The following is a 23,329-nucleotide window of genomic DNA, read 5'->3' on the forward strand; positions in this document are numbered from 1 at the left end:
AAGAGAGTGAGAAAAGGAAAAGAGATGGAGAGAGAGAGGGGTAGAGAGACACGACCACACTTAGGAGAAGAAGTACTCGCTCTTCTTCAGCCTCTGGACATCGAAGTCGCCCTTCTCGGGGATGGCCGGGAAAGTCAGCGGGAGCCACACCTGGATGGCGCCGGCTTGTTTTTGCTTTGTTTTGGTCTGGCTGACGACGGTCCGTTCAAAGAATGAGACCTTTGCGTTCTCCGCCATTCTCTCCATCCACTTGGCTCCGGGCGAATCGTCCTTAGCGGCCTCGTCCTCGGCCTCAGGCGCTTCCGCGGCGATCTGGTCATCGATGCCCTCCTCAGACTCGCCGGCCTCGTCCTCGGCCAGGTCTAGGCCTTCCTTGTCGGAGATGGAACCGAGTCCGAGACCCTCCATGTCTTCCGGCTCGGCGAGGGACTCGTTAGCCGACATCTCCTCAAAGATGCTGGCGGGCGTCACCATCTGCTTGCCCTCGGCGACCTGCTCCGGGTCGAGGGAACGGAGGAGCGTCTGTCTCTTGTACTCGGCGAGAAGTTCATCGCGAGTTGACATCTTGAACTTCTTGCGAAGCGCTGTGATCTTCTTCTCCACGGGTGTACCCTGGTTAATCTTGGCGAGGTAGATGGATCCGCGGTACCGGGCCTCAAACTCGGCGGCGAGACGCCCGACGACGTCCTCCTCATGGATTCTAATAAAGGCGTCACGGAGGACACGGTTCATGGTGTTGACGTCGCAGGCGTGGGTCCAGAACGAGTCGTGGACGGCGGCGAAGTCGAGGCCGAGCTCATGACACTCGAGAGCAGATAGCAGCATGTGCGTCGCGTCGAGGGAATGGATAAAGTTGGGAGGGAAGGCCTGAAGCTGCTTCCTGCGGTGGACGGGGTCGGAGCGTTCGGGAATGATCAGGGACAGATCCTGAAGGGACGTCTTGATGCAACGGGTGCCGCTCTTGCGGTACGGCTGTGAGATGGGCATGCGGAGGGGCGTGGTCCAGACGATGGTCGCGCGGAACTGGGCAAGGATGTCGTCCGTCGTCGTCTTTCTGTCACCGGCCTTGGCCGTGGCGGACGACGAGGGTAGGATGTTGTCGTTCTTGATTCGCTCCAACTGCTCGGCGGATAGGGCTCGGCAGACGCGACCGCCGATCTCGCCGAGCCAGTACTGGATGTCGTGGGCGCCGCGGAACATGGACGAAAGGGCTTTGAACACAAGCGTGGCGACGTAGGAGGAGGTGATGATGTTGTCAAAGCCAGACTCCTTGGGCAGGTCCGGGTACAGCGAATCAAGCTGCTTGCAAACTTGCTTCTTGGCGCCGGCAAAGGTGACGCCATAGACGTTGGTCATGACGGTCTGCTTGACAACCTTTCTGGTGATCTTGTCACGCAGGGCCACGGCGATTACGTTGCCCGACTCGGCGTCCTTGGCAATATGCTCCTTGACAATGTTGGCGACGGCCGAGTAGACGTCGGCAGGCTTGTCGCCGGGCTCGAGGTTGACCTGCCGAGCACCCCACGAGTCACCGCCGAGGGCGGCATAATGCTGGAGACCGTTGCAGGTGCCGTCCTGGTGTACCGGGAGATGGGAGACGAACTTTGTTGGCTCCGGGGATTCGAGAGCGGCCTTGAGCTCGAAGCAGGTCGCGAGGCACTGCCACGGGTCTTCGGCCTTGAGCCACCACCGGCTGCCGTCGAGCGGGTTGTTTGCCGAGTCGAAGATGTTGACGAGGTTGTCCATGGCGAACGACTCTCTCTCCTTGAGGCTGGCCTTGTCGAAACCGAAGACGTTGGCCAAGTGGACCTTGAGCCACTTGAGGCCCTCCTCGCCCAGCTCTTTGCCGTTGGCAAAACGAAGGAGGCCTCGGACGTGGTCGGCACCCATGTGGTTGAGGTAGGTCGGCAACGGATAGGCGCGGCCTCGGAAGTCGATGTTGTGGGGGAAGTAAAAGGTCTGGTTCCTGAAGGCCCGGGCGATTTCCAGCTGGAAGTTCATGAAGCAGCGGACCGAGTGCATACCGCCGCGTTCGTTTTCGGCCGCCCTGACTGCCCTGACCCAGGCTCTGTGCGCCAGCGGGTCGTTGGTCGCTTCGGGCTCGCGCGGTATGGGGATGTTGGGGTTCAACGCGGGCAGGTTTGCCAGCGCCTCGCCCGTGTTCCAAGCGGCGAGCATGACGTTAAGAACGGAGGTGTTGACGCGCCATGCCGTCTTGCCCAGGACGTCCAGGCCCTTGAATACCTGGTCCATGTCTCCGCGGGCGATGGCAGCCTCGCTGTACAGCTTCTGGTCCTTGTCGCCCTGCTTGATGCGAACCAGATTGGCCCTGCTTTCCAAAAAGCCGCCCTTGTCGAAGGCCTGCCACGGCTCGGGCTCGACAACCATGGGCAGGTGCTTGGCAAGATAGTCGCCCTGGGGCTCCCGCTTCATGATGTTGACTAGCTCCTTGTTCAACAGTATCATGCCAGTCTTCTTGCCCTTCTTTAGCCGGCTGACGTGGGAGAAGGCGGGCTGATACTGGCTGACCAAGGCCTTGGTCTCGGGGTGCTCCTTTACCACCTTAATCTTGGCCGTCTCGATGAGGGCCGAGAGCAGCGCGGCGCCGACCTTTGCCCGGACGGCAACCGGCCATGGTTTGTCGGCCACGGCGGTTTCACTGAGCTGAGAAAAATGGTTGTTTGTTTCCTCGGCCGACCGTTTGTCGTTCGGCACGTTGGTGGGCGTCGGCGACATGACCATTCGTCTGGATTTCGGCTTTTGTGCGGTCTTTTTTTGCGTCGCAGCTTGATCTCGGATGTCCTCCTCGGCCATCTTGGCAAGACTGACAATGGCCGCCGAAAGGGGCATGCCTCGGTCGATGCCGGTAATGACGGTTGAGCTCAGAGCACCCAGAATGGTGACGGCAGCGAGACGGGTCGGGGTCGAGAGACGCAAAAAAGGCCCGTAGATGCACCGATCGTAGTCTGCGGGACTCTTTTTCACGGCGGTCTCGGCGGCTTCGATTGCGACCATTTCCTCTTTAAACCGAGCTTCCAAGGCGAGTTGCCAGTCGTAGAGTCGCGAGTTCAGGCTCGCGTGCGAGACGGCTGTGTTGAGACCCATCTTTTGCAGCGATTCATTCTCCTCGCGCCAACGATTCACGGCGGCGTCGATGCAGTCGCGCTCGAGGCGAGCTTGGATTTCCCGCCGCTCGCGCAGGGGCAAAGTCGAGATATCGCAGTTCTGGGGAATCTCATCGAACAGACTCAGGGTGTGCTTCAGGGTCTTCAACCCAAAGCCCTTCTGAGGCGTGGCCAAGACCTCGGGCATAGACTGCGGCTGATCGGCTTCACCGGCCTTGCGGGACAGTTCTCCGACGGCAGAAGGCTCGGCGTGTGGTTCAGGTTGAACGACATCAGATGAGTCGGGTCGTGGTTGGGGGGCGATATTGTAATCCGGGAAGATTTTGGTTATGATAGCAAGGTCCTTGTCGCTGAGGATGTCTGCCATTGACAAGACCTGAAGACCGGCCTCCCCGGGGGCCAAGCTCATGTAGTGAGTAATCAAGGCATCGCGATTGGAAATGGATCGCTCCGAGAGCAGCGAGGCCTTGACCATACAGGCGACGGTCTCGGCGGTCTGAGGGAGACCCTTGGATCGAATGTTCAGCACATACCACTTGTGGAGCTTCGCTGCTTGTTCGCGGTCGGGATGCAGGCGCAACTGTTCGAGAGAAGTGCGGAGGTATCGGTTGTATAGGAAAATGAGCTCTTCGCCGGGCAAAAAGTTGTAGAGGGCCATGCGCTTGAGAATCAGTTCGGCGCGGTCGACCTTTCCGACACGAAGACAAGCGTCGAAGACAAGTAGCATCTCGTCCAGGTTTCCCGATACTCCCAATCTGTTCATTTTCTTACGGGGTGTGTCATCCTCCATGGGACCGTCCACAACGAGGGGCGAGGAGGGATCGAACGGTCGCAGTTCATGGATGCTTTGGCGTGTCGAGCCGTTGCCGTACGGCGGCAAGATGGAGCTGGCAAGTCGATCATACTTGGAACTGTCGGCTGATTGGTGTTCGTCGACGCTGGTGGCGAGATTTCGTCCAGCGCTGAGACTGGTCCTCGTAGTCGTGGGACGAGCTGGTTGCTGCTGAGTGCCGAAGCAACGAGCGGGTCGTTGGCTCGCAGCGATTGCGGTCAGAGGGAATCGGGGTGTCGGGCGGAGGGGTCGAAAGACGGCTGCGTGGTGGAGGGAAAGGCTTCTCCGGCCGTTCCTGAGAAGCATCTTGTGGAACAGCTCACGCGACGGGCGGCGCAGACCGAAGGAGTGAGTGGCGATGTCTTCGTTGTTGGTCGAGATTCGCTCAACAGCGCCAGGTCTGTCGGGTGTCTAGCAGAAGTACCGGGGCATTAAAGTATTGGAGAAAAGGGTATAAAAGAACGTAGACTATATTACAGAGTACAGAGAGAAAAGACTTGCTGCGATCCGATGCCAGTGTTCGAGCACATGCAACTTTTTCTTCTGCTCGGAGGGGAGGAGGAAGAGGGAGGTGGTGGAGAGTTGGTCAGTCGCCTGATAACGGGGGAGGAAGAGGAAGATTGGAGCTTGTCGATAGGAGGCGCGAGCTATCAGAATTTTTGCCATTCTTAATTTTTTTCTTTTCTTTTTTTCCCCCTTCTGCTTCTTGTCTTTGGTCCTTCCCTGACTCGGGGCGGGTCAGTCGGCCCCACTCGGCCGGGATGGAGTGGCCAACGGCGTTTGACGGAATATTCTCTGCCCATTCAGAAAGGGGTCTGTGGGGCTGGTGACCAATCAAGCACATTCTCGGTGCTCATTCGCCACAGCACTCTCCCTTCTTTTTTCGCGTCCATCTCACAGCCGACAGCAACGGTACGTACTCTGTGCTTTCAACGCACAACGGATACTTGAGCTAAGGAGAAGGTATAGCATGACTTTGGAGGTAAAAAACGAAAGAAGGGCAGTGTTGATGATATGCAACTGAGCCGTCAATTGTAACTGACTGTATCCGTACGTACATACAAACTATGCTTACACCTGACCAGGCTGCTTGGGAATAGCTGTGGCAGCTCACCTTACCAAAGGTACCTAGGTAGGTACCTAGGCGCGGTGGCCGGAACATTTCCTGCCGAAGCGACAATGTTATGTAAGCACCTTTTTTCGTCCCCGAGCACGTCCCTTGGCGTCACCTCTGCCCGAGCTCTACGAATACTTCTCTGAGAGGTGGATGAGAATTTTGGCTCAAACCAAACCAAGCACAAGACGCGCTGCGCTGCTGCTACTTCACCCTCCAAGATGGCCTCGAGACCAGCCCTTGCAGCTCTCGGCTGCTTGCAGTGCCGCAATCAAGTTTTGAGAGCCATTGCCTCGACCAATCCGGCCACCTTTCTCCGGGCTCCTGTCGCCGCGACCACCTCAGCTGCTCTGCGGCCTCGCAATAACCTACACAGAGCCTTCTCGACTCTGCCCCCCGACACCAACCCCCAAGCGACAGACGAACCAACTCCTCAGACAGCGGAGCAACCCGTGTCCAAAGGAGCCGAGCAGCCCGCGGAACAGGTTGCAGAACCGCCCGCAGAAGAAACAGCGAGCGAGAAGGAAGATACGCCATGGTTCTTACAAGTCGACCCCCCCACCCACGCGCCTACCCAGCAAGCCTCGCCGTTGCCAGAACTGCCGGACTCTTCGCCGCCGATACTCGAGCCGTTGCTGAAGTACGTCTACGAGGAGATGGGTCTCGACGATCTCTCGCTTCTTGACTTGCGCGCACTCGACCCGCCCCCTGCCTTGGGGCCGAACCTCCTCATGCTCTTCGCCACGGCGCGAAGTGAACGCCATCTGCACGTCTCGTCGTCGCGCTTGGTGAAATGGCTTCGCCATCACCACAGGATCGAGGCCAATGCCGATGGACTCATCGGCCCCGGCGAGCTCAAGACGAAGCTGCGGAGAATGCGGAGGAAAGCGAAGCTCCTGGGCACCGGCGCCACGTCTGCCACGGGCGGCGACGACGGCATTTCCACCGGATGGATCTGCGTCAATCTCGGAACCAGCGGGTCGGCCTACAGCGAATCTGCCCGCTTCGATGCACAAGGAAACATGTCGGGTTTCGGTGGACCCGTCAACGGCTCGACCGTTGTCGTCCAGGTCATGACCGAGTCCCGTCGGAACGAGCTGGACCTCGAGCGTTTATGGAGTCAGCAGCTCATCCGGAGCCAGGCCCAGGAGCGCAAGGTCGCAGAGGAAACTTCCGAGTACCACAACCGCTTTGGCAAGTTACCTACCACAGCCGACGTTCGCGCCCGCAAACCCAACTACACCAAACGGACCCAGGCGAGAAGCTTCTCTACCCTCCCCCCCCGGCCGACGGAAGCCGCTGAACAGGCCCCCGCCGAGGCGGCCGGTGCAGGTATTACTCCTTCAGCAGACTCGAACTCCGTCGCAGACCCGCTGAACAAAACTCGCCAGCACGTTAACAAGATCCGATGGGACGGGGCACAGGTCAGCCTCCCCGAGTGCTTGGATCTCCTGAGGGCCATCTTCCGCAGCCCGGCGGCGTCGGATGCTCACGCCCAGAGCCAGGCCGATCTCGCCACGGAAGTCATCACGACGATGCACGAGCGCGGCATGCCCATCATGGACCACGAGATGCTTGTTACCATGATCGAGGCGATAGCAGCCTCTGGCGCGCAGGCCGAGAAGATTCGCAGCATTCAGTCGAATCTGGAGATGGTGATGCTCCAGGGGACGCAGTCCTCCCCCACCGAGGCCCAGCTCGTCCGTCTGCTCAAAGTGTACGCGGCCCAGGGCAACTGGGAGCAGTTTTGGGAGACGTGGGGCGTCCCCGCCCGCTACAGCCAGCGCCGAGGACCGATGATGTACAGAGAAGTGTTTGCGCTTTCCTCGCACACCCGCAACAAGGCCAGGTGCATCGAAACCCTGAGGAAGTGCGTACAGGAGATGAGGCTGGAGCAGCCACCGGTGCTGCCCGACAACACTGTCTGGCCTGACCTAAAGGCATGCATCTGGACTGCCGACCCCGACGCGGAACACATCAGCGAGCACATGGTGTCCCGCGGCGGCCAGTCCACCGAGAGCCACAAGGCGGCCAACACAGAGTTTGTTAGGATGCTGAAAGAGCTCGAAGCCATCCGCCGGAGTATCTGAGTCTTATCTCGGCGCACATGCGTCGTTTGGAATCCGACAATGATGGCCGTCGAGGAATGACGGCCGTGGGGAGAAAGGAGATCTGGGCGAGTTCAACCGTCAGATAACCAAAAAGGGCATCTTGGCCGTTGACGGGCTTCGGCGCTCACCGATGCTCACCGATTGCGAGGCGGCTTGGTCCCTGTCATTGTGGCAGCACTACAACCAGCCATCGGAGACTCGACGATAGAGCCTTTGGAAAAGGTCTTTGACAACCCTGTACAACAACAAATCCAATGTCTTTACAATCTGTATCATACGTAAAATAAGCACAAAAACAATATCGTCGACCTGAAGACGAAGCGAGAATCATTCCACTTTTCCGGGGGCTATCTACACTTTTTCTCCCCCGTCGCAGACCCTGCGCCTACCTGTGTTCCCAGGATGTGTGAAGTTCCCCCATTGTTGTGACGGCGAAGAAGCCCTCGACTATGTCGTTTCTGACCTTCCTCTTTGGGAAGGGCTCCGTCTTATCTCTGGCGAGGTCCGGATTCGGGACGCAAGATTGTGGGGGGGAAGGGATGGGAGGAGGGAACATGGCCGCGGCACGCACTACTGCAGGTGGAATTCAACCTCATGCACCCGAATTTTCCGCCGCAGATCTTGGACAAAATTGTGTCTGAAGAATCAGTCGAACTCGGCGAGAGAATCGGTGGTTGGCCAAGCCAGTGTCTGATATTCTTGCCAAGTGTCTCTCTCTCTCTCTCTGTCTCTCTTTCTCTCTCTCTCTTTCTCTGTCTCTCTTTCTCTCTCTCTCTTTCTCTGTCTGTCTACGGTCATCGGATGGCTGCACCCGGATCTTGGTCCGGCTTCTCGCTATCACCAACGCTTAAACCCCCCGGTCCCCCGGCTTCCGGAAGCCGGCACCCAGGCCTCCATTGATTGTGAGTTCGTGCGACTCTGGGGATTTCCTGTCCAATGACGCCTTGATTTGACTCCTCCGCGGTTGGATCGCCCGCCAAGTTCCATGTTAGCCCGGTACTTATGTGAAAGCTGACGATGCCCGAAGAAGCAGGAGGCACGACGATAGCCAACCTCACCGTGACACCAATGATGGCTTGACCTTTACCTGGCCAACATGGCCCTTGTTCCCACAGATTACCGCCTTTGTGGGAACTCCACTCACGATGTGGCAGTCCGTCCATCGGGACCTGGTCTTGGCTATCCACACGAGGACTGGAGGACCTCTTCCCCCCCTCTTCCGACTGCTACATAACCTGCATTGTCCCGCTGCCGTGACAGTTTCTTCTCTCCTCTCCCGCTTGCCAAGGACCATCTCCCGCCCTTCGCAGCCCCTCTTCCTTTCGTCCCTCTCGTCCCTCCCGTGTCCCTCGCCGCAGCACAAGGGTAGCATCCCCCCGCCATGGCCCGCCTCGCCTCCCTCACATTCCTGGCATCCGCCCTGCCCGGAGCCCTCGCCTGGGGCTCCATGGGTCACGCGACCATCGCCTACATCGCCACCAACTTCGTCGCCCCCGAGACCAAGACCTACATGCAGCAGCTCCTCGGCGACACGACGGACGACTACCTCGCCAACGTCGCCAGCTGGGCCGACTCATACCGCTACACGACCGAGGGCGCCTTCACCTCGACCTTCCACTACATTGACGCCCTCGACGACCCGCCGCACTCGTGCGGCATCGACCTCGAGCGCGACTGCGGGCCCACGGGCTGCATCGTCTCGGCCCACGCCAACTACACCCAGCGCCTGCTGCTCGGGCCGGCGCTCGACCTCGAGCAGCGCCAGATCGCCGCCAAGATGGTCATCCACTTCACCGGCGACATCGGCCAGCCGCTGCACTGCGAGAACCTCGAGGCCGGCGGCAACGGCATCGCCGTCGAGTTCAACGGCACCGACACCAACCTGCACGCCGCCTGGGACACCAACATCCCGCAGTCCATCACCGGCACCGGCAGCGTCCTCGCCGTCGCCAAGGCGTGGGCGTCGACGCTCAGCACGGCCATCGCCTCGGGCGAGTTCCGCGCCGCCGCCCGCTGCTGGGTCCAGGGCCTCAGCCTCGAGGACCCGGAGGCCACGGCGCTGTCGTGGGCCGCCGAGAGCAACAAGTTCGTGTGCACCGTCGTGCTACCCGAGGGCCGCGAGGCGGTCGAGGGCCTCGACATCAGCGGCGCCTACACGACCAACGCGCAGCCGACGGTGAGCATGCAGGTCGCCAAGCAGGGCTACAGGCTGGCCAAGTGGCTGGATGCCATCGTTGCCGAGGTGGCATAGCCTTGGAGACCATTGCCTAGCGGGGAGAGAGATACCGTCGAGAAGACCGTCGAAGTAGACCGTCCGTCGTTTCAGAGGGAGGGCTCCTGGGCCAGTTGAGACGGTCAAGTTGACAATACAAAGAACAATAATACATTTACGTTCCAGTCGGCAAATAATTACTGCCCTTTGTTTAACAAATGCTTGTTGTGACAAGGGAATGCTCATGAACGAAGCAGACCCCCTGTGTTGAGGGGCTTTGAACAAAGCTCCATGCCTCAAACATCGCAACAAATGGATGACAACTGTATAGACATGCATAGACCTTTTGAGCCATACACCACCTAAAGCCTAGGCGAAAGACAGCAGGGTGCCACCCGAGCTGATGACGGCGCTCAAGACCCCGAGATAGTCCACCAGCACGTCGTCGTCCCTGTGCAGGTCCTGCTGCACCCAGATGGCCTGGATCGTGTCCTTGACTCCCTGGATGCTCCGGATGCGGGCGTCCCTCCGCGTCCTCTCGATCAGGCCGACGATGGCCGCCCGCTGCTCATCCCGGCGCGCCTCGCAGGCGAGTATCAGCAGCGGGAAGAAGTGCTCACAGGTGCACGACCCGACGGCGGACCCGGAGAAGACCGCGTCGATGAGCGGGTCGAGGTCCGCCGGGGCCTCCCACGGGCTCTGCGAAGCCCGCGCGAGGTAGATGCGCGTCGCCATCCGGTACAACTCGACGGCGATGGCGGCGTCGGTGGTCGGGGCGGACGGGGCGGGTGCGTCCCCTATCCTTCGCCGGAAACCCTCGAGGCGGTCCTGGTACTCCCGGTCGCGGCTCCGGGGATCACGCGGGTCGACCAGGGTGTCGCAGATCTCGGAGAGCAGGTTCAATATCGCGTGCGTGGGGTTCACGGGGGGCAAGTTCTGCAAAGCTTCCGTTATTAGCACTGAGTGGTAAGAGACAGTTGCATCCCTCGGGGAAGTGTGCGCGTACAGGCCTGTGTCTCGCCAAGGGCGGATACCGGAGATCTCGCTGTCCGTGACTCCTCGGCGACGTCCCCGGGACCAGCGATTTGTGGCGCCAGTGGTGCACGGCGAAGCGAGAAAGAGTCTCATGGTAGTAGACCCAGTTGAGCAGGTGGCCGACATCGCTCTCGTGCGGTTGATCCATGAGCCTGGCCGTCGCCTGGATCGTGTCCATGGCCCCCCAAGTGTGCCACAGCCACTCGCCCGACCCTTCCGACGGTTGGAGGATCTAAGGAAGAACAGTCAGGTAAGCCCGACCTGGTTTCTTTCTGGTAACAGGTTCGCTGCTGCAACCTACCTCGAAAGCCCCGAGGAGCATGGACGCGGCCACCTGGTGGGCGGCCTTTGCCGGGGTCAGCGGCTCGTCCGCCACCGAAGCGGACAGAGACCGGAGTGCCTGTATCTTGAAGCGCGATGCCTGCTCGCTGGGTCCATGGCGGTGGAGGGAGGAGAAAGCAAGTAAGGCCTGGAGGAGAGCGAGGCCGGGAACTGCGTTGTGTGCCAGAGCCATGCTCAGGAGGGCGTCTCGGATCCGCAAAGGACTCTGGCCGAACGTGACCAACGACAGGTGGGCGGTTTCTTGAACTGGCGCGTTTGTGTCAATTTCTCCAGGGTTTTACCAGATGCATTCTTCTATCAGACGGCGCTGCTGCGAGCTTACAGTAGTGGACTAGATCCATGTGGCTCACATTTTGTTGCTGTGGCGGCCCCCATAGACTCGGGGAAGATGGAAGTAGACGAGAGGCGTGCATCTGCCCGGACAGATAGCCGTACAACTCCATATCCCGCCATGTCGTGTTGACGAAGAAGAGGTCCGCAGGCTGGTGACTCGACCGAGTTGATGACACCACCGCCAGCGGCGCGTTACTCCCCGTCATGGCGCGCCTCTCGTCGTTGTCTCTGGGCCACGACAAGCGCATTCCATATCCTTGGCAGTCTCGCCGGGCCTTATCGCAGTTCTTGCAGGTCGGCAGGCCCCCGTCGCACCGGATCTTCCGAGCTAGAGACGCGCGGTTAGTACACGCCCTTTCTTGAACCCCGGAAATCTTGGCGCGAAGAGGGGCGGGCGGGGGAAGGACATGGATTCGAGGACCACGACTGACCTGCGCAAGTCCAGCAGCCTCTGCGAGCCCTCATTGCAGCGACGGATAAACCGGCATGGTTTGTTTTGTTGGGACTTGAGATGCAGAACGTGATAGGCCCCAATATCCAACGATGAGGTTGGTGGTAGTGGTGGTGGTGGTGGTTCGGTTCAGTTCGGGTTCACGAACTCGGTGAAAGTTGCCCTCGATGGGGGCGCTGACGGTTTAAAGAACGTCGCCAGGCGGCACATTGCAGTCAGTAGTCATTTGTCAGCTTTCTCCTACTGTAATCTCCACCCCTTCGAGATGTGTTGCCCAAAGGGAACCAACCAAAAGGATCACTTCCTTGCATCTCATCACCCGTCCCCGCACGAAGCAACTTTTCTCGAGGCCGAGAGCTTGTTTTCTTTCTCGCTTGTCCCGTTTGGGAGACTTGCTTACTTTCGAGGTTCCGACCTCATCCTCACTTTACCCCCGGACGCCATGAGACAGAAGTCTCAGACGCCGACGGATCGTTGGTATACGTAACCTCGCCCTTGATTGACAACCAAAGCGAAGCCTGTTTGACCGTGTGAAGAGTTGCGTAGCTAGAAATTCAGTATAAGATGCCTGCTCCGTCTTCGACTTTCTAAATCGTCCTCTCTAAACACGTCTTAAAGTACACAAATCTCATCCCGGTCCAGTTATACACCACCTCATCCTTCACCGCACATACCGCCTCTTATTCTTGTCAAGACACTCAAGATGGCCACCTACCTAATCACCCAGGCCACCGGCCAGCAAAGCCGCTGGGTCGTCTCGCACCTACTCGCCGCCGGCGCCAAAATCCACGCCGTGGTACGCGACCTCCAAAAGGTCCCCCCAGTCCTGCAGGACCCGAACGTCACCCTCTTCCAAGGCGAGAGCAAGAACTTCGAAGATGTCCTTCAAGCGGCGCGCGGCTGCAAGGGCGTCTTCCTCAACACCGTCCCATTCCCTGGGTTGGAAGTCCTGCAGGCCAAAACCATCGTCGAGGCGTGCCGGGAGGCCGGCGTCGAGGGCATCGTCGCGGCCACGGCCAACGGCACGGCCAACAAGGCCATGTGGGACGACGACGCGACCAGGGAGATGCAGCTGCACGGCTACTTCTCCTCCAAGGAGGCTGTCGAAGACATCGTCAGAGCCGGGGGGTTCCAGGTGTACACCATCCTCCGTCCGGCCGTCCTCCATCACGACTTCTTCCTGCCGGGCTCCCTCATGAATTTCCCCCGCCTCTCCACGCACGGGGACCTGGATCACCTTCTCGAAGACGGCGCCCGCGTGCCGTACACGGACACGAGCGACGTTGGAAAGTACGCGGCGGCAGCTCTGCAGGACCCGGAGACGTTCGGCGGTCAGGAGATCGATCTCGGAAACGAGCTGCTCACCATCGAGGAGGTGCGCGACATCCTCGTCAGGGTCAGCGGAAGGGAGGTCGGGGTGGTGAAGCGGACCGAACAAGAGGTGGAAGAGCTGGGCATCAGCGTCTTCGGCCAGAAGTTCCATCTCATGTCGAACGTCAAGGATCTCAGCTGGACCACAACCGTCGCCAAGGGAGCCCAGGAGAAGTTTGGAATACCCTTCACCTCGCTGGAGGCGGCGTTGCAGAGGGACAGAGCGCTGCTCTTGGAGTGTCTGCCGGCCAACTAGGCTTCCAAAGGTCTCTTTTTGTTTGCTACTGACGCTTCTTGGAACATTCAAGCGGAGATTTTTCCGGGTACGTTGTCAAGTGGGAATAATCATGGTTGACGTGGGAGGAAACGGCCCGTCTGACATGAAGGCTGGCAAATTCTTTCTAGTCAAAGTGGTTAAACACATTTCTCATAGCTATATTATTGAACGAAGTCCCCTCATTTGGCGGATCTCATTGTTTTCAGCACCCTCCATAAATCTCAACAGGCGTATGTTACCAGCCTCCGTGTTCGTTTGCTGAAATGAAAAGGCGACAGCAAATCATGGTGCAAGTCAACCAACTTCCATGCTCGTGAACACATAGAAGATGCTCAAACCCCCATCACATAAACCACATGGACGCCCTGGGCAGTAAGTATTATCCAATGTGTCTTCCGTCTGAACAAACCTCTCAGTCATCTTCAGTAGAATTGCGAAAAACGTGGACAGCTGTTGATGTGTACGTGACAGCAGTATTCCGTGATCAAACTTCCGTCGGCACTGACCAAAGTCAAGAATGCCGCTTGTATCCCCGAATCCAGTATTGGGATTGTAGGAAGACCCCACAACAGACCGAGTGCCATGGTTCCGCAGGATTGACCAAAACCAGATCGAACCTCCTCAGCAGCTTGAGGGGTGTTAGTGAATATCCAGAGTGACAAGACTGTCGAAAGCGGCACGGTAACCAACCTCGACAAAGACTTTGTTCAGCTCCATCAGAGCCACGTTTCGGCCCAGGCAGTGCCATCGACCGTGGCCGAAGACAAGTTCCAACGTGCTCTCCATCACTCTTAATTTCTCTGCGTCGGCCTCGAGCCACCGCTCCGGTCGAAAGAAATGGGAGTCGGCCCCCCAGACGTCCGGTCTGCGGAAGATGCCCCACGCACAGTACCCTATCCTGGTGCCTTCGGGCAGGTGGACGCCCTTGAAAGTGTCACCGGCTCCTCCGTTGGACACTTCTTTCGACATCTGGCCTACGACCGGCGGGAAGATCCGAAGGCCCTCCTTGATGACGGCCTGCAGATACGGCATCTCACGCGCTTCCGCCTCGGAAACGACGGGCCGCGAGAGCCCGGCGGCATCGATCTCGGCCCGGAGGGCGGCGGTCACCCGAGGGCTCGTGATGATATGAAGCACAGTCGCCCGGATCGCCGTCGCCGTCGTGTCGGAGCCAGCCAGACTTTGCATTATTTGTTACTATCAGAGAACGGTACCACGAGGGGGAATTCTGGCCCCTTTCAGGCCTCGTAAGCTGTGGGATGGATTCTTACAGCTGCATGAGAATTTCCGACTCGGCTTCGGCTTGGGTGAGCCCTCGGGCGACAAAAGACCCGAGCATGTCTTTCTTAATCTTCTTTTTGGGCCCGAAACGCGTAGCCGCGACTTGCTTGGCGATACTGAAGTTTGCCAAAAATGGCATTGTGAGCGACTTCCATGAGGCCCAGAGAGAGGCACATCGAGGTGGGAAGAGAACGACATTACTAAACGTGTAATTCACTTACCTCATGATCTTTCCGACACCGATGCTATCTTCCTCCGAGGGCATCATCTTCCGGAAAAAGGGCGACGAGAGGAGCGTTAGCAGCCACGGCAACACACTGGTCATGATGATGGTCGGCATGTTCTGCTCCATCGTCTTGATGTACTCATGCACGTCCGAGTCGGTGTCTAAGTCCCCGAACGGCTCCCCGAAAGCGATATCCGAGATGGCGTCGAGTGTGAAGTACTGTGCCTTCAGTCCAAAGTCGAAAGGCTCGTCCCGGGAAACGTACATTTCGAGCAAGCCGATGAGCCGCAGGACGTTCTGGTCGATTTTGGCCTCGAGGTTCTCGATTTCCTTCCCGGAGTACTGTGGCTGACTTTCAGCTGTGTGATACTAGAAGGGTCTTCGATGCTGGCTCTGTTTTCCTTACACCTGCAGCCATCTTTGACCGAAGTTTTTGATGCAAGTCGTCGTCTCATCGACAGCACGTTGTCCTTTCCAGGCTTGAGCCTCATCCCATCGTACCAATTAGACCGCTTATAGGTCGATCGCACATTGAGCATATGCTTCATCAGGTCCGGATCGCTGGTGATGAGATCGTTCGGCCCGACGCGGACAATGGGCCCTGCTCAGCGGGAAGGAATCGGTCAGTCATTCATTCACACGTCGTCAAGGGGTCGAGGGCGATTAGGTTGAAGCGTGAGAAAGCCTACCGTACTTCTCACAAGCCTCATAGAAGTCAAGATGCGCCCTGCCGCCACCGATCGCCCGGATGAGCCACAACTTGGATAAGCCGGCGGATGGAGGCCCTCGGATGTGCCGCAGCCGCGTGTATTGGCGGACGGTTGATACGACGGCGTAAGCGATGAGCATCAAAACAGCGACCGCGACACTCGCGTATGCAGAGTAAGCCCGACTCATGGTCACCCTGAATATGGCGGACGACCGATTCGCGTGCAAAGGTGAAGGAAGCATGGACGCGAGAGGAAATCAGCGCCTTGGGCTGCGGGAAAGCGAGAGCGAAAAACTCAAAAGAAATTCAGTGACGAAGGTCCCTTGTTTACCTGCCATGTTTGTTCACCAAGGCCATTAGTTCCTGCAAAGAGGCATGCGGGCTTGCGTGATGATATGGCAATGCTGCTTAGTATTGTTAATCTCACGACAATGTCACCATCTACTACCCTTCTTCAACCAATACTGTCCATGGATAACACACTCGCGATGGGTCCAGACTGAAGATTTCTCGGGAAGCGGACACGGCAGATGTGGAAAAGTAGCTTTTTCCGCACGGAGCAAGACCCGGCATGACAAAGTTGCGATCCAATGAGGCGTTTGCCGTGCTGAGAACACACACACACAGACACACTCCAGACGTCATATTTTGGTCTCATCTGCTGTCTGATCCAGATAAGGAGGGGGGGAACATTTCCATCTTTAGCCTTGTCAGGATCAACCCTTGATCTGCAGACTCCGACTTGAGTCGCCAGTTCGCCACGCGCTCCGGGGAGCTTGTGTTCGATGAGACCACATGTCTTTCTTTTGACCTCCTGGAATTCGCATTCTCGATTTTCTCCCTACGTTTAATTCAACGTTTCTCTCAGTCGCACGCCGTCTCTTCGCTTTCCACCAAACAACCCGGGCATCTCATCTTCCGCCCGCCATCCGGCCCCCGAGCAGCTCACCATGGCGGACCCGACCCCGGCGTACGCCGATCCGCTCGAAGCAGACGTCAGTTGCGCAAGAAAAAAGCCTCACGACGCCCGTGGAAGCTCACCTCAATCATAGAACGCGAACGAAAACTACGCCGACAATGATGCGGATTCCGCCATGGGAGTCGTGAGTCGAACACTCGGTCGATGGTGGCCTGTTTTATTGTTTAAAAAAACAAACGCGGAGCCACTGACCAGTTTCTTGTAGTCCGTACTCGAGTCGTCTTCGTCCATGACGAGCAGCATCATGCAATACCGCGAGGAAAACGGGAGGACTTACCACGCGTTTCGAGAAGGGAGTGAGTTATTTTACTTGTTTTGCTGGAGCGGAGCTTTTCTCCTGACGTTGATCGATAACCAGGATATGTCCTGCCTAACGACGCGGTTAGAGACCCCAGAACCCACAACATCGTTCCCAATGCTTCGACGTTGGACATAAGCTGACGGAGAGGTGTGCAGGTCGAAAACGATAGGCTAGGTGAGGCTCACAAGCTCAGGGAGGGGGCCGGGATCTTTTGCTGAGTCCTGACGACCGAAGCTATCTAGACCTCCAACATCACCTATGCACACTCACCTTTGATGGGGAGCTATTCCTCTGTCCGGCGGGTCAGGATAAGCCGCTTTGCCGAGTTCTTGATGCAGGCACCGGCACTGGCATCTGGGCCATGGATTTTGGTAATTACAACAACCTTCAACCCCGGTTCCCAGGCAACCGATGAACGGGCTGACACTTTCTTCCATCGACAGCCGACGTCCACCCAGAGACACTGGTAGGCTGGGAAAAGCACCCGGGAACATCCAGGACTAACAAACCTCCTTCAGGTCACCGGCGTTGACCTCAGTCCGATACAGCCACCATTGTAAGACTTCCAAGCAAAGCGTGTTGTTCATGGCTTATTTCCAAAAAAACAAAACTCAGTGTCCCACCGAACGTAACTTTCTACATCGACGACCTGGAAGACGACTGGACGTACTCCTACAAGTTCGACTTCGTCTATGGCCGAATGCTCACAGGCTCGATTGCCGACTGGCCGAGGTTCATCCACCAAAGCTACGAGTACGTCCACAGGCCATAACATGAACACGGAGCGCACGGCATGAAGCTGCGGAAAGGGCTGATGGTCGATTCAGATTTCTCGAGCCTGGAGGGTGGATCGAGCTGACGGACATCCTGCTCGACTTGCAGAGCGACGACGGCACCGTCGGCCCGGACTGCGCCGCCCAGAGGTGGGCGGGGCACATGCGCGAGGCGGCGGCGATATGGAAGCGGCCGCTGAACAGCTGCAAGTTCTACAAGCAGCAGCTGGCAGAGGCGGGCTTCACCAACGTCACGGAGAGGGTCTACAAGTGGCCCTCAAACCCGTGGCCGAAGGACGGCAGGTTCAAGGAGCTAGGTGAGCGGTGTTCCCTCCCCCCCCCCCCCCCCCCCCCCCCTTGCGCGGGCCATGCCGGTACCTGTAGAGCGGCCGATTCCCGCCAGGTCAACTGACGCGAGGTTCCCTAGGCATGTGGACGTACGAGAACCTGGGCGTGGGCTTGTCCGGGTTGAGCCTGGCCCTGTTCACGAGGGCGTTGGGGTGGTCGAAAGAGCAACTGGAAGTGTTCCTGGTCGATGTGAGAAAGGACATGAAGGACAGATCGATACATGGCTGGTGGCCGATGTGAGTCGAGTCACTCCCCCCCCCCCCCCCTTTGTTCCCCGAACGAGAAGAAAATTGCTGAACGCTTTCTCGTAGATACGTCGTCTACGCACAGAAACCGAAATGAGCAGCTCTCAGATATTGGAGATGCTTGGAGACAAGTTAACGGCAGCATACGACGAAGCAAATATGTTTCCATCCTTCAGAGAGGTTCTACGAACAGTGAATACCATTCGAAGTCATTGCATGATCACATTCCATTATCACAAAAAAGTTGATGTAGTGGCGGCGACAGGACACAGGGAAAAAGGGCGTGTAGTTGGAGTTGGAAAATCACATTAGATTATATATCGGATTTTCTGGCTTGTCGGTAGAGGGTTGCAGAGACGTAGAAGGCTGCATCATATCATGCCATGACCTCCACAAACCGGTCGATTATTAAATTACACTAAATCAAGAAACAGCATGTTTGATCGCTTCTCGGTTCGACCACTAGATCTTGGTGACCACCTCGTCGCTGTGGGCCTCGCTGGTGCGAATGTGGTTGTTGTCCTCGACAGCCAAGGTCTGCTCGTCGTTCAACTTGGGGTTCCTCAGGAGGAAGGCGAAGGCGATCAAGGGGACCGTCAGGCAGATACCGGTGATGGTAAGCAGCCGCTGGACGTGCCTGTAGGACTCGATGATGGCGTCGCGCTCAGGGGTGCCGACGGGGTAGTCGATGATGGCGAACAGCGGCTGGCCGTAGGTGTAAGTGATGAGGGTCTCGTTGTTGAACTGCGCCAGGTTCTGCCGCAGGGTCGAGGGCAGGACCTGAGTCCAGATGGCGCCCGAGATGGTGTTACCAAAGGCCGAGCCGATGTTGTATGTGGCGAGATACAGGCCGGTCATGATGGCGAGGTGCTCGTGCTTGAGGCTGGCCTGGAGGGAGGCCTGGGCAGGGTACGGGAACATGCCGCCGGCGATACCGAGAAGGACCTGGGCGCCGATGACACCACCCTGGCCGGAGGGCGAACCTCGGTAGTGGATCAGCAGGCCAAAGGCGACCATGAAGAGCATGGTGCCGGCGACGATGAAGTACTTGAGGCGGCGGACCTTGAAGACGACGAAGCCGAGGATGAAGCCGGTGATGACGCTGCAGAAGGAGTACAGGGACGTGATGCGGGTGGCCTCGGTGACGCTGAAGTCAAAGGCGACGAGGCAGACGGTGTACAGGTAGTCGCCCTGCATGTACCAGGCCCAGTTGAGGCCCAGGGCGATGCCGAGAGGGGCGAGGATGCCACGGTCCCTCATGAGGTAGAAGGGGACGAGCGGGTGCTTGGCCTTGCGCTCCCAGAAGATGAAAGCGGGGATGCACAGGATGCCAACGACGAGGGGCGCGATGATGTGGGCCTCGTGCCAGGACGAGGTGAAGCCGCCGGCGATGGTGAAGGGCACGAGGATGAGGGCGAAGATGGCGATGACGAGGATGATGCCGATGACGTCGAGCTGCCAGAAGAGCTCGACGAGGAACTTCTTGAAGCCGAGGGCGCGGAAGGGCGAGGTGTATGAGTTGAGCAGGCCTTGCTTCCGGGCGCGGCGGCCGACGATGGACAGGCTGACGATGAGGGGCAGGGCGCAGACCGGGTAGATGATGCACCACATGCCGATGCCCCATTGCCACGAGCTGTCGGTGAGGACGGCGGCAGAGATGTTGCCGCTCACCCAGGTGTTGATGATGAAGGGCAGGGCGGGGATGTAGCTGAAGAGCAGGCGGGCGCGGGTGGAGGTGATGTCGGCGATGATGACCTCGACGAGCAGCATGATCATGGTGTAGCCGACCTGGTAGATGACGGCGCCGGCGGCGAAGGTCTCGACGCCGGTGGCACAGGTCTCGACGATGGTGCCGACGACGTAGAAGACGACGGAGACGCAGACGAGCTCGACGCGGCCGAAGACGTCGGCGATCTTGGCCGAGGTGGGCTGGGCGGCGGCGGCGATGACGGAGCGCAGGACGTTGACGGTGGCGAGCAGCGAGTGGGTGGCGTAGCTGTTGGTGGCGGTGGGCTGGTAGGCGTAGCGGAGGGTGCCGTCGAGGCCGTAGGCGTAGGCGACGAGGAAGACGCCGAAGAAGATGAAGATGCGGTCGGTGCGGGTGATGGCGGCGGTGAGGGCCTCGATGCGGACGACACCGGGCGACTTTTCGCCGATGATGTCCGTGTGCTCATAGGCCGGAGGTGGCGGGCTGGTCATGCCAGCGGCGTTCTTCTCGGGCGAGGAGGAGGTGTCTACCACGGGAGAGACGGGCGTCTCGGCGGCAGACGCGGCCTCGTCCTTCTTGCGTCCAAAGAGACCCATAGTGACGGATGAGTTTGGGGTGGTCTGAGAAGGGGAGTGTCAGTCGAAGCCTCATGAGGGCGAGAATCGGTAGAACATAGAGGCTCTCCCGAGATGCTTCTTCTTGAAGAATCAAAAGTCGGGAAGCCAAACTCCACTTGGGTGCGTCTCGGCACCTTGGAGGGCGGCACCGGAGACTTACCAGATAATGGGGATCTCGGGAGATGCGGTGACGTATCCGGCGCTGGGGGCGGAATATGCGACACAATATCAAGGGTCAAAGTCAGTGCGGACCGAGATGTCGTGCACGACCGAGGTGAATGTGCTCAAGCTTGGTTTTGCACAGACACAACACAGTCACACAAATGACTATGATTGACAACGACTGAGCAGAGGCGCTGATGAACAACCAACAAGACACAGGGCCCTGATGAAGAAGATGATGAAGAGGATGATGATGATGTGAAGAGGAAGAAGAAGGGCAGAAGAGAGAGAGAGAGAGAGTTTCCCAAAAGCTGGATCCGCCTGCAGGAGGAACAAACTGGGACAAGACAGGGAGGGAGGTTACATTGGCCGCCTTTTTAACTTTTTGCACGGTCAACACCAGCTTTTATCATTTTATCGGTACGATCAGAGCCTCCCAGATGCAGGCCGTCCAATCAAGGTGCGCACCGCCCGCCCTTCTCCGGTCCTTGGTGCTCATCGGAGCCATTTCGGGGGGGCGGCCGAGCCTGTGGATGAGCAGCTCACACGCGCTAGCTGTGCTAGTGAGAGAGAGTGAGATTGAGTGAGAGAGAGAAAGAGAAAACCCATCGCCGGGCTAGCTCCTCTAGGGGTCATGTCATGGTGGGTGGGTGGTGGTGCTGTCACTGGCTGGTCACCCACTCACTGCTGGTGGTGGTGTGACGGTGAGTGAGTGAGTGAGTGAGTGATCGGGGATCAGGCCTGCAGTGAAGTGAACGAAAAATTCCAAACCATCAGAATTTTCACTCTTATTTTTTTTATCAGATCCATCTTATCTGATCCTAGCGCCGACGCCTCTGGTCCCATGAACCGCTGGCCCGCCCGATACCGCAAACGGTTACGTTTCCTCGTGGCGTGTTTCCGAGCTTTACATTCCCAGCCGCCCTTGTCTTGCTCGGCTGTGCATTCTCGGAACGTCGGCCATGGCCGTCGGACTGAGCCACTGGCACACTCACTCACTCACTCGCTGTATGTGTGCTTACTCTCACAGGTGAAGAGGTACACTCAGAGAGAAAATGAGGTCGGCTGAGCAGCGAGACACGAATACAAATCGGCCCGGACGACAAGGCTATGCCCATCTGTCTCATCGTCTCTCAATTCTACAGACACAACAGCTTCTTCAGTTCATTAGTCCCACAGAGAACAACATCTTCGGCCCATCGTTCTTCAGAAGGCAACCTCGTAACAGTCCACATGTCCGGACCCCTGGTCTTCCCCCGTACCCACGATCTTATGTCCCCCTCCCCTCCCCCTCCCCACCTCGCGACCCTCCCAGCCATCTCCGCATGCTCCCGACTGGCCCAGGAACGGCGTGGCCAAGTGACCTCAGCATCGGTCAACCCGGTTCGCCTCGATAAACTCGACAAATGGCCGCCGTCAGCGCCACCAACCAAAAAAAAAAACGGCGGAGCCCAGCGGCCGAGCAAAGTCGGTTCTCCGCCGAAAAATGGGCTCACGCCGGCGTCTAGACTCGTGGCTCGCCATGGCAATGTCTCTTTCTCGCGCGTGCTCTCTCTCTCCATCTCTCTCTCTCTCTCTCTCTCTCTCTCTTTTTTGTCTTCCTTGGGGAAATTGAGGCTTATCATCGGCCCATCATCGGCCCGATCTGTGTTCGCTAGAGAATACCATGTGTCTGTATCATTCTTTGTCATTGCTTCCCGAGGTCCCTCGGCTTCTCTCCAGGAACGAAACAAAACAGCCACATCGTCCACGTCATCCACAAGCCATGTATCCTTGACCCTTCCCTGCAAAACCATGTGCCAGGTCTACACATATTCGCCCCCACGATACGCCCACCGGCCAGCCATCTGCACGAAGCTGAAGTCTCTTCCGGCGGCCAAGGAGGAAAACGCCACGAAAAGTCGGGGTTTTGCCCTTTTTTCCCCATCAATCTCGAGACTAAATGCCCGCCTGATTGCCGTCCTGCGCTAGCCTAGCAGCAGCAGCTAGCCCGCCACCATCGATCGACCCAAGTGCCGCTGCCTGCGACCAAGTCTGACGAGCAAGGGTCCCATCCCCCCCATTGACACATGGGAGGAAACAAAAAAGTAGGGTTGCTGCCATAGGAGAGAAGAAGAGTCTGCAGTACATCTGTATCCTCACTGGCCCCCAAAGAGCGTGTTCAGGGTCCCCGCCTCGGTGGCCGAGTTCCCCAGCGACCGATCTGTGTGGGTATCAAAACCAGAGTGTCGGGTGCGACCAGAGGGGCGAGTCCTCCGGCCACCGCTGCTCGCGAAAGGGGACTAGATGCTCACCGCCCGGGTCATGAGGGCCCTCTGCTGGATCCAGGCCCTCAGCCTTTGACTAAACGACTCTATCGTGAGGTGAGGTGGTCGCCGCGTAGAGCTACACTTTCACCTCTAGACCAATATGTCCGCCCCCTCCAACGTCGCTGGCCAGAACACCACCATGGTCAGCCGCATCGCATCGTCAACGCGCCCAGCGGCGGCCAACGGTCAAGTGATACGCGCCGGAGCGACTACCTTTGTCTCCCAACGACTGACCAGCCTCTCCGGCGCCACGGTCTTCCGCCGTCTCATGCGATGCGGGAATCAGATCCCCTTCCAAACCAGTTCGGCAGCTGGATGACCAGCCACGTCGTCTCGAGGCGGCCACAACCTCGCCTTGTCAGATCAGCCGTCCATCTTGGAACGCCTCGCAATTTTGGCCGTTGTTGACAAAACTGATACCCGAGGATCAGGCACAAGAAGCTGGGAATGTTATCGACCGTAGAAATG

At 58.2% G+C, this 23,329-nt stretch overlaps 8 protein-coding genes across 8 annotated transcripts; 4 read left to right on the plus strand and 4 right to left on the minus strand.

Moving 5' to 3' along the window:
• Positions 1-4,554, minus strand: CDEST_10894 (Putative DNA-directed RNA polymerase, phage-type, DNA-directed RNA polymerase domain superfamily). The gene has a single exon (XM_062927050.1). It carries the CDS (start codon positions 4,261-4,263, stop codon positions 61-63), a length of 4,203 nt encoding a protein of 1,400 aa, XP_062783101.1. The 5' UTR covers positions 4,264-4,554; the 3' UTR covers positions 1-60.
• A 677-nt stretch (positions 4,555-5,231) lies between these two features.
• CDEST_10895 (Putative ATPase synthesis protein 25) lies at positions 5,232-7,538 on the plus strand. Its single transcript, XM_062927051.1, has one exon. The coding sequence runs from the start codon at positions 5,293-5,295 to the stop codon at positions 7,159-7,161; it is 1,869 nt and encodes a 622-aa protein (XP_062783102.1). The 5' UTR covers positions 5,232-5,292; the 3' UTR covers positions 7,162-7,538.
• A 257-nt stretch (positions 7,539-7,795) lies between these two features.
• On the plus strand, positions 7,796-9,437 carry CDEST_10896 (Putative S1/P1 nuclease, phospholipase C/P1 nuclease domain superfamily). Its single transcript, XM_062927052.1, has 2 exons — positions 7,796-8,088; positions 8,210-9,437. The coding sequence occupies exon 2, from the start codon at positions 8,564-8,566 to the stop codon at positions 9,431-9,433; it is 870 nt and encodes a 289-aa protein (XP_062783103.1). The 5' UTR covers positions 7,796-8,088; positions 8,210-8,563; the 3' UTR covers positions 9,434-9,437.
• Position 9,438: 1 nt separating this feature from the next.
• Positions 9,439-11,698, minus strand: CDEST_10897 (Putative zn(2)Cys(6) fungal-type DNA-binding domain, fungal transcription factor). Its single transcript, XM_062927053.1, has 5 exons — positions 11,536-11,698; positions 11,094-11,432; positions 10,731-11,017; positions 10,401-10,661; positions 9,439-10,330 (listed from the first exon to the last, which is right to left on the minus strand). Exons 1-5 carry the CDS (start codon positions 11,567-11,569, stop codon positions 9,764-9,766), a joined length of 1,488 nt encoding a protein of 495 aa, XP_062783104.1. The 5' UTR covers positions 11,570-11,698; the 3' UTR covers positions 9,439-9,763.
• Positions 11,699-11,780: 82 nt separating this feature from the next.
• CDEST_10898 (Putative NmrA-like domain, NAD(P)-binding domain superfamily) lies at positions 11,781-13,308 on the plus strand. The gene has a single exon (XM_062927054.1). It carries the CDS (start codon positions 12,259-12,261, stop codon positions 13,180-13,182), a length of 924 nt encoding a protein of 307 aa, XP_062783105.1. The 5' UTR covers positions 11,781-12,258; the 3' UTR covers positions 13,183-13,308.
• A 406-nt stretch (positions 13,309-13,714) lies between these two features.
• CDEST_10899 (Putative cytochrome P450) lies at positions 13,715-15,661 on the minus strand (the record flags this gene model as incomplete). The annotated part of the gene is made up of 6 exons (XM_062927055.1): positions 13,715-13,831; positions 13,894-14,383; positions 14,475-14,600; positions 14,706-15,069; positions 15,117-15,311; positions 15,400-15,661. 6 exons carry the CDS (start codon positions 15,659-15,661, stop codon positions 13,715-13,717), a joined length of 1,554 nt encoding a protein of 517 aa, XP_062783106.1.
• A 708-nt stretch (positions 15,662-16,369) lies between these two features.
• CDEST_10900 (Putative S-adenosyl-L-methionine-dependent methyltransferase superfamily) lies at positions 16,370-18,162 on the plus strand (the record flags this gene model as incomplete). The annotated part of the gene is made up of 10 exons (XM_062927056.1): positions 16,370-16,414; positions 16,472-16,522; positions 16,604-16,694; positions 16,942-17,070; positions 17,143-17,165; positions 17,218-17,255; positions 17,315-17,452; positions 17,527-17,789; positions 17,876-18,056; positions 18,132-18,162. 10 exons carry the CDS (start codon positions 16,370-16,372, stop codon positions 18,160-18,162), a joined length of 990 nt encoding a protein of 329 aa, XP_062783107.1.
• Positions 18,163-18,384: 222 nt separating this feature from the next.
• Positions 18,385-20,946, minus strand: CDEST_10901 (Putative major facilitator superfamily, MFS transporter superfamily). The gene is made up of 2 exons (XM_062927057.1): positions 20,551-20,946; positions 18,385-20,393 (listed from the first exon to the last, which is right to left on the minus strand). The coding sequence occupies exon 2, from the start codon at positions 20,367-20,369 to the stop codon at positions 18,528-18,530; it is 1,842 nt and encodes a 613-aa protein (XP_062783108.1). The 5' UTR covers positions 20,370-20,393; positions 20,551-20,946; the 3' UTR covers positions 18,385-18,527.
• Between the last annotated feature and the right edge of the window lie 2,383 nt (positions 20,947-23,329).

The sequence above is a fragment of the Colletotrichum destructivum genome, chromosome 7 (assembly GCF_034447905.1).
Source record: "Colletotrichum destructivum chromosome 7, complete sequence".
NCBI lineage: Eukaryota > Fungi > Ascomycota > Sordariomycetes > Glomerellales > Glomerellaceae > Colletotrichum > Colletotrichum destructivum.